This window comes from Adiantum capillus-veneris, chromosome 11 (genome assembly GCF_014529385.1).
Source record: "Adiantum capillus-veneris isolate H3 chromosome 11, ASM1452938v2, whole genome shotgun sequence".
NCBI classification, from domain to species: domain Eukaryota; kingdom Viridiplantae; phylum Streptophyta; class Polypodiopsida; order Polypodiales; family Pteridaceae; genus Adiantum; species Adiantum capillus-veneris.
This window is the reverse complement of record NC_140941.1, coordinates 142,224,773-142,243,529: the sequence shown is the minus strand read 5'-3', so window position 1 is coordinate 142,243,529 and position 18,757 is coordinate 142,224,773. Positions and strand designations below refer to the sequence as shown.

General features: G+C 37.6%; 1 protein-coding gene across 1 annotated transcript; it reads left to right on the top strand.

The window, feature by feature from the left end:
• The first annotated feature begins 16,647 nt into the window (after positions 1-16,647).
• LOC147448133 (uncharacterized) lies at positions 16,648-17,885 on the top strand. Its single transcript, XM_086523756.1, has 3 exons — positions 16,648-16,983; positions 17,112-17,271; positions 17,401-17,885. Exons 1-3 carry the CDS (start codon positions 16,648-16,650, stop codon positions 17,883-17,885), a joined length of 981 nt encoding a protein of 326 aa, XP_086379882.1.
• The last annotated feature ends 872 nt before the right edge of the window (positions 17,886-18,757 follow it).

Below are 18,757 nucleotides of genomic sequence, written 5' to 3'. Positions count from 1 at the left end.
CTCGGGTGCAAGACCTTTGCACAATCCATTGGAGGCTTTATGAAGTTGGATCGGACTAGAGCCTATCTATTAATTTAGGACCTGCTAAATTAGAACAAACTTTGGTAAAAGTAAAACTCAACTTGAGCTTTAAAGCTTCACCTACTATACAAAACCTTAGCACAATGCTTTGAAGGTGTCACAAAACGATCCCAAAATTTGCTAAATTTAGACTATCTGGTATAAGTTCAAAATTTACTCTAAGGCTTCTCATTCAGACTTCATACTTGGAGTTGAATGAATAATTTAATGACTTGAAATCAGCTCAATTATTTTCTATTTTTAAACTCCTATAATTGCTCTAGGTAATCTCCTTTGTCTTCTATCTTTGATCAAGGTTGCTCGGGATTAATTCATTCTTCTTCGACTCGTACCGATGATTGAGATAACTAAACAACCATTGTTCGTGCTCTTTTATGGACATCTCTCCTTTTGGTCCCAAGCCTTTGATTGAGTTGGTCCATAAGGACTTAATTCAACTTCACTTGTTCTCTTTTATTTTCTTCGGACTCAAATGACCAAATTAAGATGGAAAATACTTTTAGGTTAGAAATTAATTATTAGGACATTACCTGTTCCTTGAAATCATACTTGTCCTCGACTATAGAGTAGGAAAAATAAAGTCATGGTTTGTCCTATTATTTTGGATAGACGATCTCTTTTTGCTCATTGACATTCTCCCATAGTGGCGACTAATCCCACTTGGTGTCTCAAAGACTTAGTTATTGCAAACATGCCTTTATTTAGCCCTTATCATCTTCCGTAGTAGATTGGCAAGGTCTACTAGGTGCTTGAGAGACTAAGCTATTGCAAGCATGATTCATGGTATGAATACACTTAAAACTTATGAACATTTAAAAGAAATCTTTAAGTCAAAACAAGATAAAATTATTTGTTAAACATACTTATTCATACATAGTTCTTACCTTTTACATTACAATTCCTTGAGGTAGATGTTTTACATCCACCTGGCATCTTCAAAAGGATAATTTTTAAATTTGATAACATATCATTGGATAATCTTACCACTTCTTAGAACCTTGCCTTCATGTAATAGAATTCTCTCTAATTGCACGATCTCTTCTTGACCTTCAAACTTGAGTGGTTCTTCAGTTATGGGTTCATTGGATGGCTCGCCCTAATAAGGTTCAAAAGGCTCACATGAAAGGCATTATGAATGAGCCAAGTGCTAGGTAATTTTAACTTGTAAGCTGATTATTATGAGATTAAGGATTTAAAATGGATCATAATATCTTTTTGCTAACTTAGCATAATATTTTTGGTGACCCATTGGGAGTCCTTATGTCCCCTTGCACGTATTATAGCTTAGGTGTGCTTTAAGAAACTTGAGCAATACCCATTAATCCTCTTTGAAAGTCAAGGCTTGTCTATGCTTGTCGGCAACATCCTTTTGCTTCTGTTGTGTAATGGATATAGTTTTTGTAATCTTCTTAAAATATTCTTTAAGGTCTCTACTATACTCATTAGCAATAAATATCTTCCCAACTATTTTGACTATCAATGGGAGCTTGGGTCTTCCTTCTATTACCTCGAATGGTGTCTTTTCTAAGGAAGTATGGACAATATTATGTAGAGCATGCACGCATACTCTACTAAGGGTAAATAACTTTTCTATTGATCTCTTTGATCTACTTCCATAACATAGACTTTAAGTAGATCAGTAGAAGTTGAATTTGCTATCGTACTTTGTCCATTCATTTATGGGTGATAGGCCGATGAGAAATACAACTTAGTATCCAGATTCTAAAAGAGACTTTTCTAAAAATTGATAGCCATTCTTGGATCTCTGTTTGAATACTATAGATGTTGGTAAGCCATGATACTTAAAGATCTGTGAGATAAAGAGGGTTGCCCTATGGTGTGGGGTTTAATACTCCATTTAACCGGTATAAAATACACTTGCTTGGTAAACTGGCCTACTATTGTCCATATTCCTATATTCCCATGAATGAATCATGACAATCCAAAGATGAATCCCATGAATATTCTCTCACATGGGGAACAATGGTTGAAGCGAGCCAGGCTACTTCTCTCTATCATACTTTGTCTTTTGACATACAAGGCATTTGGCAACATAGTCTGATATGTCTACCTTCATTGTTGTGGCCAATAAAAGTGTTGGGGCAAAGTCATTGTGCCTTTGCCCGAGCCAAATGTCCAATGTCCGACCGCCCATTGACCTTATTCTTATACATATATAGAGAATAAAGAGTAGCTCACTTTGAGACTTGGTCCACCTACACAACACCTTGCACTCTCTCCTTGTCCCCTTCTTGCACGCACACACCGCATGCATGCATTTCACGCACTGCACTCTTCAACTGGTATCAGAGTCGATGGACGGCCTCGTGGTGAGCTCGCTAGCTATGGTGGAGCTTGGAGATTGAACTTGATCTTTCTAGTGGCAGATCTGGCATGGTGGAGCCGAATCGATTGCTATGGTGAATCTAGGAGCCACCAACATGCACAATTCCTCTTGAGGACAATGAAAATCAAGGTATTTGTAGAGAATTGGCCTTGAAGGAGATCTACAGCAACCGGAGCAAAAGAGTTGAGAATCGAGTGCAAATCGAGCATCGAGTACAACTCTGTAGAGCTTGGAGCATTGGAAAAGTTGGTAGTGAAAGAGCACGAGAGCAAAGGGGAGTCAAAATCTTGAGGTTGAGGTTGTGTGCGTGTACACACACACACACACAATTGGGCAAGATTAGTGCAAAACATCACAAGCAACAAATTGGACATGTGCAATTGGGTATCATTGACCATTGCCATCGATAGGAGGGCAGACTTTTTGAAATTGGACACTTGAAGCAAGCTTTGCAATACATAATCTAAGATGGGAGCAAATTTTTTTGTTGTGTGTGTGCATCACAAAGAAATTAAGAAAGCTTGTGAGTAGCAAGGCATAGTACTATGTCACTAGCAAGCTCAAGTTCAATCTCCAAGCTCCACCATAGCTGGCGAGCTCATGGAAAAAAGTACTCTAGAATGTGTGTGGAGAAGGGAAGTCAACTTTTTTCAAGGCAGGCTATAGAAGGGAAGTCAAAATTTTTACTGCAATTTGGTAGTGTGAGAGCAACGCTACAACATAGCAAAGGAATTGGGATGTGTGTGGTTGTGTACACACACACACACACACACACACACACACACACACACACACACACACACACACACACACACACTCACTCACATAAGTAGTCGTAGAGTTTGAATAGGGCAGATTCACACACTCTCACATGAGAGAGGGAAAGCAAGAAAATACCACATTGGAAGCAAGAAGAAGAGTGGAAAAGTTGGCTTTCATGGCCTCAATAGCTAAAACTTTGGCAACATCTACTCAGAGTAGTAGAGAGCGAGAGAGAGATTGGGCATCTCTCCGATTTGCGATCATTGACATCGGCTTTAGGCTCCCCACTTTGGCGAGTCCACTCTTTACGACATTGACTATCAATTCTTTGTCTTTCAATGACACGGCATTGGCTCGACAACAGTTTTGACATCGATAATGCGGCTACAGCATAGGTGCTTTCGTCCGACGATGGAAGGCGACATCAAATTTTTTCTGGCTTTGAGTGAGACAAGTTTGAATCTCCTCCAGCGCAGCCTCACCATCAGCTCACCCCCCACGCCCAATTCCAGAGCAGATTTTCTTTGATAGGCATTCGTGACACCCCGACCTCGACATACTAAGAGACAAACAAGCGAGAGCAAATCATCTCTGCAACGTGTCCTTGGCATCCCCCCCCCCCCGGACGATGTTTTGACTTCAACAATTCTCCTTTTTCCCTGTTTGGCCCATACACCAATGCATAGTGGCTCCAACAGACCATTCTAGAGTACTTTTTTCCATGAGCACGGCTCTCCAACGACGATTTTGACCAGAGGCTATTGGTTGATTGTGCTATGTGTTTGGCTTCCAATCAACATGTTTTTCGATTGATGAGGTGGTGCTCTGGATTTCGTCCAATTTTCTCACAAGTTTGCACATACTTTTCAATGCATATCATGCGGCACATGTAGTGTTCATGTATGATTGTGTGACACATTCCATAGAGTAGTTTTAGCTACTGCATTTACGCTATGTATGTATATGTGGATAGAGATTCAGCTAGTCACAACTCACATATGGAAGATTCACAGGTTTACAGTATTTTGGACAGATGTAGTGGTCCATAGAGCCGCTCGTTCAAGAGTGAGCTTGTTTGCGAGGGTTTTGGCAGTCTGTATACTAGATTGTGGACTACTATGACACCGAGTGTATGTTTTTCATGCATTTTTGGTGAGAATTTTGAGATTTTGCTCAAAATATACAAGGGCAATTTTGTCCATTTGTCCCTAGATTCTTTTTGTACGTATTCATAGCCTACTCTCTTGATGGTTTATTGATCGAGTTTTTTATTCTCACTTTGACAGGTTTTGTCAACATTGTACACACTCTCGGAGGAGTGAGAGTTTCATATGCTCGTGTGGCTACAGATAGATAATCAGAGGCTTTACAGGTTCTACAAGTTTTTTGGCAGATCTTTGTAAGCCTACTTGGGATGCATTTTGAGCTTGTTTGCTCACTACTTGCGTATATGGTTATGCACTTTATGCTCGATTGAGATGTTTGTCCCAGATTGTATGCATGCATATATAGCAGATTATAGAGTTGTTTAATGCATAAGTGAGCATCACTTTTAATGCAATTGATCATGCTTTTCATGATTGTGTAGTGTTCAAGTAATCTCTCACTTTGTTGTCAGTTTTGCATCGTCTATGGTTGAGATTTTGATTGAGTTTTTTTACTCAACTTACGGGGGAGACTACTACTTTTCTCCCAAAATTTCTTGCCATAGTTTCTTGACATTCACTTATAGTTGCAAATATGTGTGACAATTTAGAGTCAACACTAATGACTCATGAGAGACGACGGCATTGTAGTTGTCGATATATGTGATGTTGGCATTGTGGTCACACAGGGCACATTAGGCATCACTATTTCAGATGTATATGACATCAGCAGAGATCTATGCATGATGCATATGAGGTTCTGACACATGCTAGAGTGGTGGCTTCATATGCCATTGATGATGATGTCACATTTTCCTTTAGCATCCTCCTTGGTTATGTACATGTCTTTGAGAGGTGACACTTCTCCCCGTTGGTTGTTAGATGAGGATGCATTTTTCCACGTCACACAACATCGTGATTGGCTTAGCATGTTCTCTAGTGGGAGCTTCAGTTGTGTGCATTTGATCAATGGTTAAGTGTTTGACATTGTTGGTGCAGGAGATGTATGCTTGTCATTGTCCAATGGTGCATCCTATAGGCTACGACATGTGCGCTATGTTCCTCTGCTCAGATAGAGTTTGATCTCAGTGAAATAGTTAGCAGATTATGGGTGTCAGACACTACTTATAGAGCAATCTTTCTAGATGCATTGTGGATCATTAGTGCTTTCCAGAGGAGCCCGTAGCGGCTAGGTATATCCTACGCATGTATCTAAAGAACAAGACAACATAGTCTCACTTTTATTGTTGGCATGTATTGAGCGAGAGACGAGACATGTCTCCTTTGTTAGTGAGACACAGCAGGTGTTGTCAAAGTATGTGCGATAAAAGATAAAGCGGGTCTGCTCCGTAGAGACATAGGTAGAGATGACAGACATGGAGTTCTTTGGTATGCTCATGCTAAGACGTTGATGAGTTGATGCCAGGATGCATGGTTCCACCTATGGATAAGAGGGACATAGCCATCCTAGTGTCAGCATTGACATTGTGAGATCCCCAACCCGCCAATACCAAGATCAGGATGAGATCCTTGACAAGTCTCTAGGTCTAATAAAAATCAGAGTCTCTAAACAAGAAAAAATCCAAGGAATAGACCTTTACCATTGACAATGGCTTGGGTCTATAGCCTTAGAAGAAGATCTACTCTTGTCTCACGGCGAAAACGGGACAACATATTAAAAGTCCAAAAAAAAAACTATTTCGGCCCTATAACTTCCACAAATTGAGATAAGGTATCCTCAACCAACGCTTTTTTCTCCTAACAGATGTGAGGGCACAGCCGCTGGTGGACTCCTCTTCCAAGTGAAGAAGTTTTTTAAACGTTTTAGTGCGCAGGGATGGATAGTTACCTGACTAATCAGGTCCACCCGTCCATGATTGACAACCTTAGTCAATCCCCACTTACCATCCCGCACTCACACATGATTCATTTGTTATTTAATTACTACCACGTTCTTATCACAATTAAAATAATGATTCTTTTTATCCTTCATAACAGGATTTTATTAAAACAGCCCTTGAAAACAGTATCAAAAATATTCTTTTAGCAAACAGACATCTTTAAACTTAAGACAAGGTAATGTCAATCAAAACATTGTCCATAATAACCATGACCAGTACTCTTCTTGTCTCAAGATCACCTAAGGGTGAAAAAACGGCACCCATTCCTTATTCAAATCCGGAGTGGATAAACCCCCACCCAAAGTTCCGGGTGCCCATACACCAAACCAGTTGCCCATACAACCGGGCGGCTCCCCTAGGATAAAAAATGGTATCCTAACTTATGTAGAAACATCAAGACATGACACGGAGTAGAAACTCAACGTTCATGGGGGTAACCGACTTATCTTGGCTGGAAAGCCATCATTATCATCAATTTATACCAAGGAGTCGGAGGTGTCTTGAGACAAGCTGTCTTAAGAATGATTAATCATATCTTTCCTAATTCAACCAGTTTTAATCCAAACAATTTTTTTCTACTTTATAAACAAATGCAGGTTGGAAGTCACCTTCCGTTTTTTTGTCAATTATTCCTTTTCTGATTCTTACTCACTCCTTACGTATGCAATGCTAACTTATAAAAGAACTAAAACTATTTAAAGACTTAATTGAATAATGGGAAACCCACCTAGGATTGATTGGCCATCTGTTGCTTCGCTAGCGCTTGAAGACTCTCCTTCGTAGACCCACTATTAGGCCCGGCTTCGTCGTTGTGCGACGCTCTAGTTCGTTTTGGAGCTACGTCCTCATCATTAGATGTAGGATTTGCTCGGGTCCTTTTAGGTGCCATAACTTCTTATCCTTATAAAAAAGGACGTCTAATCATTAGGTAAATTATCCGAATCTAGATTCAACCTTTGTATTCAACCGTAACCCATCCAAGGTTAAATTTATAGTCTTAATTGATAAATTCTTGACCTAGTAATTTCTTATTTGCCTATATCGGCATGATAAATTTTTCCACATCTTCTTTAAGGGTTTTCTATGCTATCGTAATTTTCTTATAATTTTCTATGTCTTTTTTCTAATTTCCCCATCGAATCTTAAGCTTGGAATCTACTTATTTTGAGCTTAATATTTATTCCATTTATTTTCTCTCAAAGATTTTATTTTCTTGACTTTATATCACAAGTTTCCACTTACTATAATTTTCCTAAAAACTTTTGACAGCAAAGTTTATTTATTTTAATTAATCTTTGGCAAAAAATAAGACTTTTAATCAATTATAATTTTCTAAACCTACTAATAAATTATGGCATAATTTTCACAAGTAGATAAGGATATTTTTTACCTCTAGTAATTATCTTATTATTTTTTAACTTAATCATATAATTTCTATCTTTAATTTTCAGCTAAAATTAGGATAATTTGACTTCTATAAATACTTATACTACTTTTCTAACCTTGACATAATTATCACGGCCTCTTTATTATGTAAGCTAACTCTAATAAATAAAATCTAATCATATAACATGATTAACTAATTTTCCCCTTTAAACTTGAGCCAAAATTAGTATATTTTGACTTAAATAAATATCTATACTAATTTTTTAACCTTGACATAATTATCATGGCCTTTCCATCATGTAATTTAGCTCTGATAAATAGCATGTAATCATATAGCATGATTTACTAATTTTCCTCTTTAATTTTTAACTAGAATTAGTATAATTTGATTTAGATAAATATCTATACTACTTTTTTAACCTTGACATAATTATCACGGCCTCTTTATTCTATAATCTAGCTCTAATAAATAGCTTGTAATCATAGCACATGATTTACAAATTTTCCCCTTTAATTTACCCTCAATAATATTGGTTTTCTACTAGGATAATTATTTTAAAAATACAAAGAAAGAGGACCACTTGGCTCAACTACCCTAATCTACCAACACTCAAAGTTGGCAAAATAATGGAGGAGTACATAGCAAAACCCCTCACGGGTGCCATTATTGTTTTCAAAAGCTTGCCAAACCTATAATGCACAATGTTAGTCAAGATATGCCAAATGCTTCTGACATGTATACAAGCTTATTATGGGCTAGAACAAACAGGACCTCCGTGGCTATCATTCTTGGAGCGTAACCAAGGATTATGCTATGACCTAAGTGGACAGCCATCAAAAAAAGTTTTATATGGGTTCTATACTAGGTGTATGTTCTTGCCCTTGTACTACCTGGTGACATTTGAGAGGCATTTATACTGGGTTCTTTACTTGGAGGATGAACATTTTTGCTTCAGGCATTAGTAACCTTGGTGCAAAATTTGTAGATTACTAAAAAATTGAATTTAAAATTAAAGAACCATGCAATTCTTATTAGTCCTAGTCAAAGAAAGGCGGGTCAAATATCAAAAGGCCCTAGAAGTACTCAAGACCAAGATGGTTGCATGACAGCCTAAACATTACTTTATTCCTTGAAAACTGTGTCAGGGGACGACACAAATATGGAGAGGGGGGGAATTTTAGTTGTAAACTAGCAATTGTAGGTCTACCCTAGACGACTTCGTAGTTTTTCAAGCTCGACTTTGTAAAAAAGCTATTATTTTGATCAAGTTGGAAACTAGTAACTCTTAATATTGGAGTATTATTGTAATTACGAGTTGGAGCTATTAGCTTCCAAATTGTGTTAGCTACTCCATCACTTAGGGCTTCATTAAGTTAGGGTTTTTTTAACCATAAACTTTGGCTAAGGTATAAAGCCACTTTGTAAGCCTTTCAAATAAGCTTTTGGATAATTCAATAGACGTTGCCTTCACTTTTAATCAATTGTCTCTATTTTGAAGCTATATCTCCCTTGTTATTTGCTTGTTTTGCATTACATCTACACCATTGCAATCTTAGGTGCAAGCTCTATGCATCAATGTAAGTTATATGTGTTGTTTTAGTGAATTTATTATTGCCTACACTCTTCTTAAAACAACTCATAACTCAAGATTTCAATGTAGGAACTGAAAACAACCAAGGTAAAGGTGTTACTGAAACATAGATAAGCTCCTACATGTTGGAAATAGGGTTGCAGGAAAACACACACAGCTTGGAGAAGATGAAGGAAGCTCAAGGCACACAACAGAGAGTGTTTTACTTAGTGTGTAATGGAAAGATAGGTAGCCCTAGAATGATAGGTGTATACAATGCACAGGGGAAAAGACCTCCTAAAGTGGAAAAAAATGCCCCAGCGGTCGTAAGTGTGTTCACACATATCACTACCACATTTATATGGTAACAAATCCCCCCTGGAGTGATGCGATGAACGAGAGTTGCCACACAAAGGAAAGGAAAGTGCCATGCCCAGAGGACATGATCATTCCACAAAGAGGAGTAAGCCCAAAGCTTTGCAAAAAGCTTCCAACTTCTCATGAGACAATACCTGTGAAAAGATCTGCAAGGTTGTCTTGTGTTGGCACATAAGCCAAGCTGATCTCTCCTGCTGAGAGCCTCTCCCTGACATAGTGGTAATGCACCTCAATGTGCTTTGTGCGAGCATGAAAAACTAGGTCCCTTGCAACTGCCAATGCACTGTGACTGTCAGTGTAGATAGTGTTGGCAGTGTCGTATCCAACACCCAAATCATGCATAAGGCGTCTGAGCCATACACACTCAACCGTAGCAGTGAAGACTGCCCTATACTTAGCCTCACAATTGGAAGTGGCCACACTAGGTTGCTTCTTGCTCAACCATGATATGCACGAGCTGACAATCATTAAAGAAAACCACTTTGTGGACACTTGTGTGTCAAAACAACCAGACCAATCTGAGTCCAAAAAAGCATGTAAGTTTGGCGGCAATGATCCCTCCTTGGGATAAAACAAGAGAAGATGTAAAGTGCCACTCAAGTAGCAAAAAATACTCTTGACAGCCTGCCAATGCTTAGACCCTGGGCTATGCATAAATTTGTTGACCTATGAGACTACAAAGTAAATATTTGGCCTTGTGTTGCATACATAAATAAGGCATCCGATAGTAGTTTGGTAAAGAGTGACATTTGCAAGATCGCCAGCATCACAAAGACTCAATTTCAAACCTGTTTCCATGGGAGTGGCAATATGTTTGCAATCCTCAAGTTCAAACTTACATAGCAATGTTTCTATGTGACTTTTTTGACACAAGGCAATCCCACCATCACACTGTTTAAATTGTATACCCAAGTAATGATGCAACAATCCCAAATCTTTCATCTTGAAAGTAACATTCAAATCAGCCTTAAATTCAGCATTATGTCTCTGTTTTGGTCTAGTGATCAGCAAATCATCTACATAAAGAACCACAATGAGAAGTACATCACCCTCACGTTTTACATACAATGTGCTTTTTGTTGGACTATTACAAAAGCCTCGTTTGACCAAATGAGTATCAATCTTCTCATATAAAGCACAAGGAGATTGCTTCAACCCATACAAAGCTTTGTTACATTTGCACACCTTATCTTCTTATCCTTTCTTGACAGAACCGCAAGGCTGTGTTACATAAACTTCCTCAAATATGTCACCATTCAAGAAAGCACTAATAATGTCTGATTGATGTACATCCCAACCAAAATGAGCTGCCAATGCACATAGAAAAGGCACAGTAGTCATATGACAAGTGGGAGCAAAAGTCTCTTCATAATCTATGCCTTTTTTCTGTGCATAACCCTTTGCAACAAGTCGAGCCTTATAGCAATCAATCTCACCATCCGGGGTGTGTTTCAACTTGTAAACCCACTTTGGACCAATGGTCTTTTTGCCAAGAGGCAAATCACATAAAGTCCATGTGTCATTTTCTATAAGTGCATCATATTCTGATTGCACGGCAACCATCCAATTTTTTGAATTTTGTGCTTCATCAAAAGATAGAGGTTCCTCAACATCATGTAAGCTATACACATCCAAAGCATAACAATTTGATGCATAATATGCATGGCAAGAGCTTGAACGAGTACAATTAGACAAAGGTGCATCCAATTTACCATCACGCAATGTATGCACCAGCCAATTTGGCATACCTCTAGGCTACTCATTTTTAGCCCTTTCCTCATCAAGTACATCATGTACATCTACATCAATAATAGGCTGATCTATAACATTTTCAGAAACCCCCATAGGCTATACATTTGCCTCATTGGAATTTACATTCATACTTCCACCACTGAAAAGAGGAAACAAAGTGTCATAAATGTCTAGTGAGCTGACATTACTATCTCTAGTACTACATGACAACAAGGGCCGAACACAAACACAACATCCCGTGAGACCAAGATACGCTTTGTTTGTGGATGATACAACCTGTAACCTTTGCTTTCAACACTATAACCAACAAAATTACATTTGACAACCTTATTATTCAATTTTTTGTGTTGTGTTTGTGGCACCAAAGCATATGCCAAATAGCCAAAAACACGCATGTGCTCAATAGAAGGCTTTTTGTCATGCCATGCTTCATATGGAGTAATAGACTGCAAAAATTTTGTAGGATATGATTGTATCACATCATATCCTAAATTCTCTTTCATGGGATGTCATGCAGTGTTTATAATCTTTAGCAAATTTCTTTGATAAATAATGTAGAAGAGTAGCACATAGTGACAAATATTTACTCATAAAGAAGGCCCATCGGTCAGTTTGATTCCAGTGATCTTCGAAGGCATCAATATAAAACCCAATCAAGCAGTGACATAGGCAACAAAATATTTGGATAAGATAAAACATGTGCAGATCAATTGAACTTTCCGGCCAATTCTAGGGGGATTATTCTCTTGCTTCCTTACACACGATGATAGATTTATCCGATGTAAGAAGCTTTTTAGACTGGATTTTCAAAGACTTCACTAGATGTTGACATAGACTATCCTCAAGCCTTTTTGTCCAATGCTTAGGCGCCTTTGACTCTTAAGGTGCTTTTGATTGTTGATCCAAGAAGAACTCAAGGAAGACCTTGAAATACTGAAAGATCTTTGGGATCAGTCCAGAGCACTGTTGTCCCAGATTAGAACTGAACTTGATGTTCTGTAAAAGTTTGTACCATTTCTGATTAGCCAATATGTAATCATAATCTCACTCCTTGAGCTAACTGATGTAACTTCTTTGTTTCTTTTCTAATACATTAATGCCTTTCTTTGGTTTTTTATTTTAAACATCCCTATAAGAAAATACATTTTTCGTAGGCTAATGACTTTTTGAGATGCGAGTCAATGCTTATCTCCAGCACATTGAAGATTTGGAAAGAGACCATAATTGTCTACCATGAGTCACAATCTATGCAAGAGCGCATAAACTTTTTTGGCTGAAATACATTCCATACTACCTTAGTCCCTTTTTATGAGACAAAGTATGCCAAAAATGCTCCAAAAACATTTATATATGAGATTTCAAGCAGGAGTGAGACCAAGATAACAAAGATAAACTAAGCAACACATAAGCCATAAGAATACATTGTATAATCTTGAGATGCACATGAAGTGGCCGCGTGGACAACTTCCAATAATGTTACTTGGAATGCAGGTACTGAAGTACCCTTTCAAAGTTCTATGTAGCCAATACATTCCATCCCAGCAGATAACCCAATGACAAACTATGATGTGTAAAGAAACAATCTCTCTTGGGGCCAAAGAACCTTATGTCAATCATACTCCGTCAAAACCAGCTTCTTGGATTTACAAAAATTCACTTTGAGGTCTGTTGCCAATCCAAACAAATAAAGAGTATGCATAATTTTCTCCACATCATTATAGTGATTTCGAGGCATAAACAACGCATAAGCTTGCCCAATAGAATGTTGACCAAATGGTAATTTCAAACTTTGTAGTCTTCCAACAAAAGTCAAAGACTCCAAATTAAGCAAGGGACGAGTAGCAATGGCATACAGCAAAGCACTAATGGCGACTAAGCAAACGACCCAAGAGCCAAGAATCTATGAGAAAATCATTTAATAGGCCACTAAGGAACTATCAACATACAAGAAGTAGACTACCCAAGATAACTTAGGCCCAAATCCAAGCCAAAGTATTGTGTCCGCAATGTAATCCCCTAGAACAGTGTCAAAAGCCTTTTCAATGTCAACCTACATTACCAATACGTCTTGTTGCGTGTATTTTGCATATTCCATGCGAATGATGACATTTGCCAAGTTATCAGTAATTTGCTGATGTCGAATGAAACCATATTGAGATTGATGCAATCCATCATGAGAAATAAGTTTTGATTTTATTGACAATCATATTAGCCAGCAATTTATAAACCACAAGCATAAGCGTAATTGGCCTTCATTGCAGAAATTCTTTACAAAGTGCTTGTTTTGGGATCAACTTAAGCAAGCCTTCTTTCCAAGATGAAGGCAAATCTTGCTACTCCCATGCTCTATTCATAATGATTAATAGTGGTTGCTTCAGGTAGTCCCAAAATGATAGGAAAAATTCCACAGTAAGACCATCCCAACAAGGCCATTTCTAACAACTCAAATTACACAAATTGGCATGCGATTTTGTCTCAATGAAAAGAGCTTCCACATCCTGAGCCTGTCGAGCCAAGAGAACGGGAGTAGCTTGCAATAAAATCAATTGGCAAGCACTTCGACCTTCCTGCATGAGAGATGCAGGAGCCTCATTGATCTTGCCAAAATGAGATTCCATGGCGTGAGCAAGCTCCATTAGGGATGAGGTCCAGTGACTAGAAGAGAATTTAATCCTCTTTATATTTTGAGATTGTCGAGAATGATGTAAGCATTGAAATTTTTTTTTAGAAGCACATCCTTTTTCTGCTATGGCCTATAGCTCTAAGTCTGTCATTTTGCTAATTTTCTCTCATTGTTATGACATAGTAAAGTACAAGCAATGAGCAACTCTGTCATCTGGAATTTAGTTGGGATAAAGTGTTAGCCAGATGCATCAATCTTTGACAAGTGTCCTTGGCCTGTTGAACTTCCTCTCTCAAATGCAATAAATAGTGTCTGCCATAGTCTTAAAACAAAACCATATTGTGTCCATGTTTACACGTATTTGAGAGCTCAATGGTGAAATAATATCCACAATCATATTGAAGTGATGAGGGAGGTATAATGATGTACAAAGGTGAGAGAAGAGGGGGTTTTTACAAGGTTGGGTGAGAGAGAGTAGAGGGTGAAGTGGTTGTGTGTGAGGGGGAGTGGGGGAAACAGGGTAGGAAAATCTATCACTGTGAGCTACCAGTAGGGTACCACCATTTTGAACATAGCTCCTTGTTCAAAACTCCAAAACATAAAATAAAAATATGGGCAGAGAGCTGAGCTCACGAGCTACAACTCTCATGCATACCACTTTGACACATTCGGTGTGGAGCTAAGTGCTAAAAATTGAGCAAGTAAATATGTATTTTCCCATAGTCCAAAAGTCTTCTTGGTGGACCATATGACTTTACCTTTCGTTATGCTTCCAAAAGTGACTCGTTGATTCCTTATGTAAGCATGATACATGCCCATGACTTTCCTTGCAAGCATCCAAGTATAGATATTGTGAGAGATATGCACATAAAAGATAATAGAAAATAGTGAATAAAATATAGCGGAATATAGAGAAAATAAATAGTGATGAGATAATAAATAGTAAAAATACTAAAAATAATAAATAACAATGTAGGAAGGTCCCTCACTTTATTGAGATTAATACCATGGGTTTTATTTTATTTTTTAAAGGATAACTAGAAAATACAAGCCAAATCTTACTAGTCGGGAAAATAGAATGCTAGATTAAATAAGATAGAAATGCTAGAGGTGGTTCATACACTAAAAGGATGCACATGAAAAGAGATTGAGTGGGGGTGCATGCAAAAAGCCACCATCATTAGCCTTCCCCCAAAGCTAGAGGTGTTTATGCCTCTAGCAAATCTTCATCCTGGCATTGCTGCCGACTGGAGGAAGCTTTATCTCCCTCTTGCTCTTCTTCTTTGGTTTCTGGTGGTAAGTCAACTATTACTCCTGATTCAAACCTTTGAAAATACGGCTTCAATCTTCATCCATTGACCTTAGTTTTATGCAGCTTACCACTAATGTCTTGCACTCTATAACTCCCATTTGTGTACTTCTTTCTAATGACATAAGTTGGGTTGCATTTTATACGATCCCTTGTATTATACAGGCATTTTATACGCTACCACATCATCAAAATGGCCGTATCGTATAACTTTATATTATTTCGATCAAAATATATATCGATTGAAATACTGAATAATATTTAAAGACAGTTAGCCGCCTAGCTTCTTCTTCATTCTAGGTGAGCTCTAAAACCCAAAAATAAAAATATTATTATTATTAAGGAAAGTTAATTTTTTTAGGTAAGTTAATTTATACTTAGAGATAGATTTAGTGTAGCAGTTAGTTATTGTTCTCTTAGTTAGAGAGCACTAGCATTTAGAGTAATTTATAAATTAGAATAACAAAATCAGGAGTTATTTGCTTTGTGTGGAGTGATTCTCACACTTAGAAATAACTTAGATTAGTGTAATGGTTTTACTTGCTTTGTGTAGAGTTTATCTCACACTTAGAAGTAAATCTAATAAAGTAATTAGTTATTGCTTACTTTGTGTAGAGAATTCTCACACTTTGAAGTAATTTAGAAATAAAAACAGCAAAAATTAGTAGTTATTTGCTTTGTGTAGAGTAATACTCACACTTAAAAATAACTTAGATTAGTGTAGTGATTGTACTTGCTTTGTGTACAGTAATACTCACACTAAGAAGTATATTAGATTAATGTAGTGTTTGTACTTGCTTCGTGTAGAGTGTATCTCACACTTAGAAGTAAATTAAATAGAGTAATTAGTTATTGTTTGCTTTGTGTAAAAAAATCTCACATTTTAGAAATTAGAATAGCAAAAATATAATAGTTACTTGCTTTGTGTAGAGTATTACTCACACTTAGAAGTAATTAAGATTAATTTAATGATTGTATGTCATGTGTAGAGTAAGTACTCACACTGAAGGCAATTTAGATTAATTAAATAAAAATCTCTTGTTGCATGTGAGAAATCTCACACTTGGAAGTGATTTTAGAGTAGTAAGTACAATAGTAATCTCTAGAATTCTTACACTTGAAATTTATTAGCAATTTGGTTGCTGCTTGCCTTATGTAAAATAATACGATCAAGCAGCAATGTACTGGTCAAGTCACATTAAAAGATCGATTGAGTGGGTAATTTAAAAATTTATTATTTTGTGTAAAATTAATGCACTCTTGAAAGTTGCTTAAATAATTTGAGTAATTTTTCGTATACAAAAAGTGATATTTAACTTTTAAGAAGGTTTTAGTTTTTCAGAACAAAGAAGTAAAATAGATCTGGTGTTGATAGTATTCGCAGACACAAAAATGGTGAAGGGATACGAATGGAACTATGTTAACGAGTTGGTGGTTGGAAAAACTACATCTAGGTTGAGGTGTAAGAGTTGTGGGCATAAGTACAGCGAAAATGCACACAGGATAAAAGAACATGTGTTCAAAATTCCTGGCAATGTGCGCGCTTGTCAAATCCCTCCTAGAGGCATTGAAGAAAAGTTTCCTGAATGGGCGTCAAGAGCAAAAAGAATTTTTATTGAGGGCAAACAGAAAGGAGGTCCTAAAATGATGGTTGCATCTATTGCAAGAGATGTAGAGATTGCTCTTGAAGAAGATAGCAATTACGCTGGGTGCTCTGTGCTCAACAAGGTATGCCTTCATTTCCAATTGGAACTGAAAACTCAAATCCCACGGGGGCATCTGGTAACGTGAAAGGAAGTGGATCTACTTTGCCCCAAGCTTTTGATAAGCAATGGTTACTTGAACTCCATCGTAAGTGGATGCAAGCATTTGTTGCATGTGGAATTCCTTTCAATGTTATCCGAAATCCTATCTTCAAAGATGTTTTGATGAGCACAACGAAGAAAGGTTTTGTGGTGCCGGACTACAACAAGATGCGTACAGAGTACTTGGACAAAGTGGAATCTTCATCAAAAGGTATTATGAAGCGCACAACATTAGATTACATACCACAATATGGATGTACCATTGCTTTAGATGGCTGGACGAACTGTCAAAAAAAACCAGTGATTAATGTAGTGTTGATTTGTCCTCTCTTTTTGGAAGGACTCGACACATCAATGAAAGAGAAAACCAGTGGATATCTTACTGGAATATATGAGCGATCCATCAGGCATGCTGGTGGTCGTAAAAATGTGACGGCCATTGTTACAGACAATGCATCCAAATACAAAGGAGCAGGAAGATTAATTGAGGTAAAGTATCCAGAGCTTGCATGGGTGTCATACGCAACTCACACTTTGAACCTGCTTTTGAAAGACTTTGGAAAGGTTTCTTCAGTCAAACAAACTCTCTTGGATGCAAACCATGTTGTCAAATTTATTAGAGAGCATGCCTTTTCTTTTGCTTTGTTTAGAACAAAGTCGCCAACGAAGAATCTGCAAATCTTTTGTGTGACTAGATTTGCAACAGCTTATTATGTTCTCACTACATTGCAAGAAGTAAAGACTGCTCTTGTTGAAATAGTGGTAGATAGAAAATGGAATGGTTGGCTTGACAATTATCCCAAGTACCAAGATGCAGCTGCTTAATGCTCTCAACATGTAAACTCTCCCATTTTTTTTGGAGAAATATAGAGAGAATTGTCACGGTCACAGAGCCCTTCGTTCACTTGATACGATTGGTGGACAAAGAGGCCTGTATTTGTGGACAGGTTTACTGGCATATGCATGAGGCTTCACGCAAGCTAAAAGAGTCCACGTCTTATGCAAGGAGAGAGAAAAGCATGATGACAACTTTTGTCAAAAGACGATGGGATCAATTGCACACACCTTTACATGGTGCAAGTTTTGTCTTGGATCGAAAGTTTCAGATGCATGAACAGTCCACAAACAATGAAGTGATTGGTAATTTTAAAAAAGTATGTGCCCAACTGCTAGGTAATGTGGATGGACAGGTGGCATATACACAAAAAATGGCCTACACTAACAGAGAAGGAATGTTTGGAGATCCTTGGCACATCGATGCTATGATGACAATGAGCACTCCAGCCTGGTGGAAAGAATACGGTGGAGAAAAAGTAGAGCTTCAGTATGTGGCAACCAGAGTTTCTGTTGTTGCAACATCAAGTGGTAGCTGTGAAAGAAACTAGTAATCATTTGCTTTTGTGCACAACAGAAAACGAAATCGATTGACTCCAAAACAAGTTACAGACTTGGTGTATGTCTTCTACAATATGCATCTCATGCATAAGCCAGCAAAGATAGCCACACGAGCCATTGAGGAAAGCTTCAGACATTTTTAGACACACGATGCTATTGCGGATGAGGCACAATCAGATGACGAATTAGAATGGAATATAAAAGATATTGACCTTGTTGTTTGGATGTGGATGAAGTGGATGATATGGTGCCTGTAATTGATGTTGCAGATGAGATATAAATATTTGTTTTATATAAATATG

Bases quoted from the DNA above. Each gene is read 5' to 3' on its own strand.
- LOC147448133 (XM_086523756.1), top strand. From the start codon at position 16,648: ATGGTGAAGGGATACGAATGGAACTATGTTAACGAGTTGGTGGTTGGA. The intron at 16,984-17,111 runs GTATGCCTTCAT...CTCCATCGTAAG, and splicing joins GGTGCTCTGTGCTCAACAAG to TGGATGCAAGCATTTGTTGC. The intron at 17,272-17,400 runs GTATTATGAAGC...TCTTTTTGGAAG, and splicing joins AGTGGAATCTTCATCAAAAG to GACTCGACACATCAATGAAA.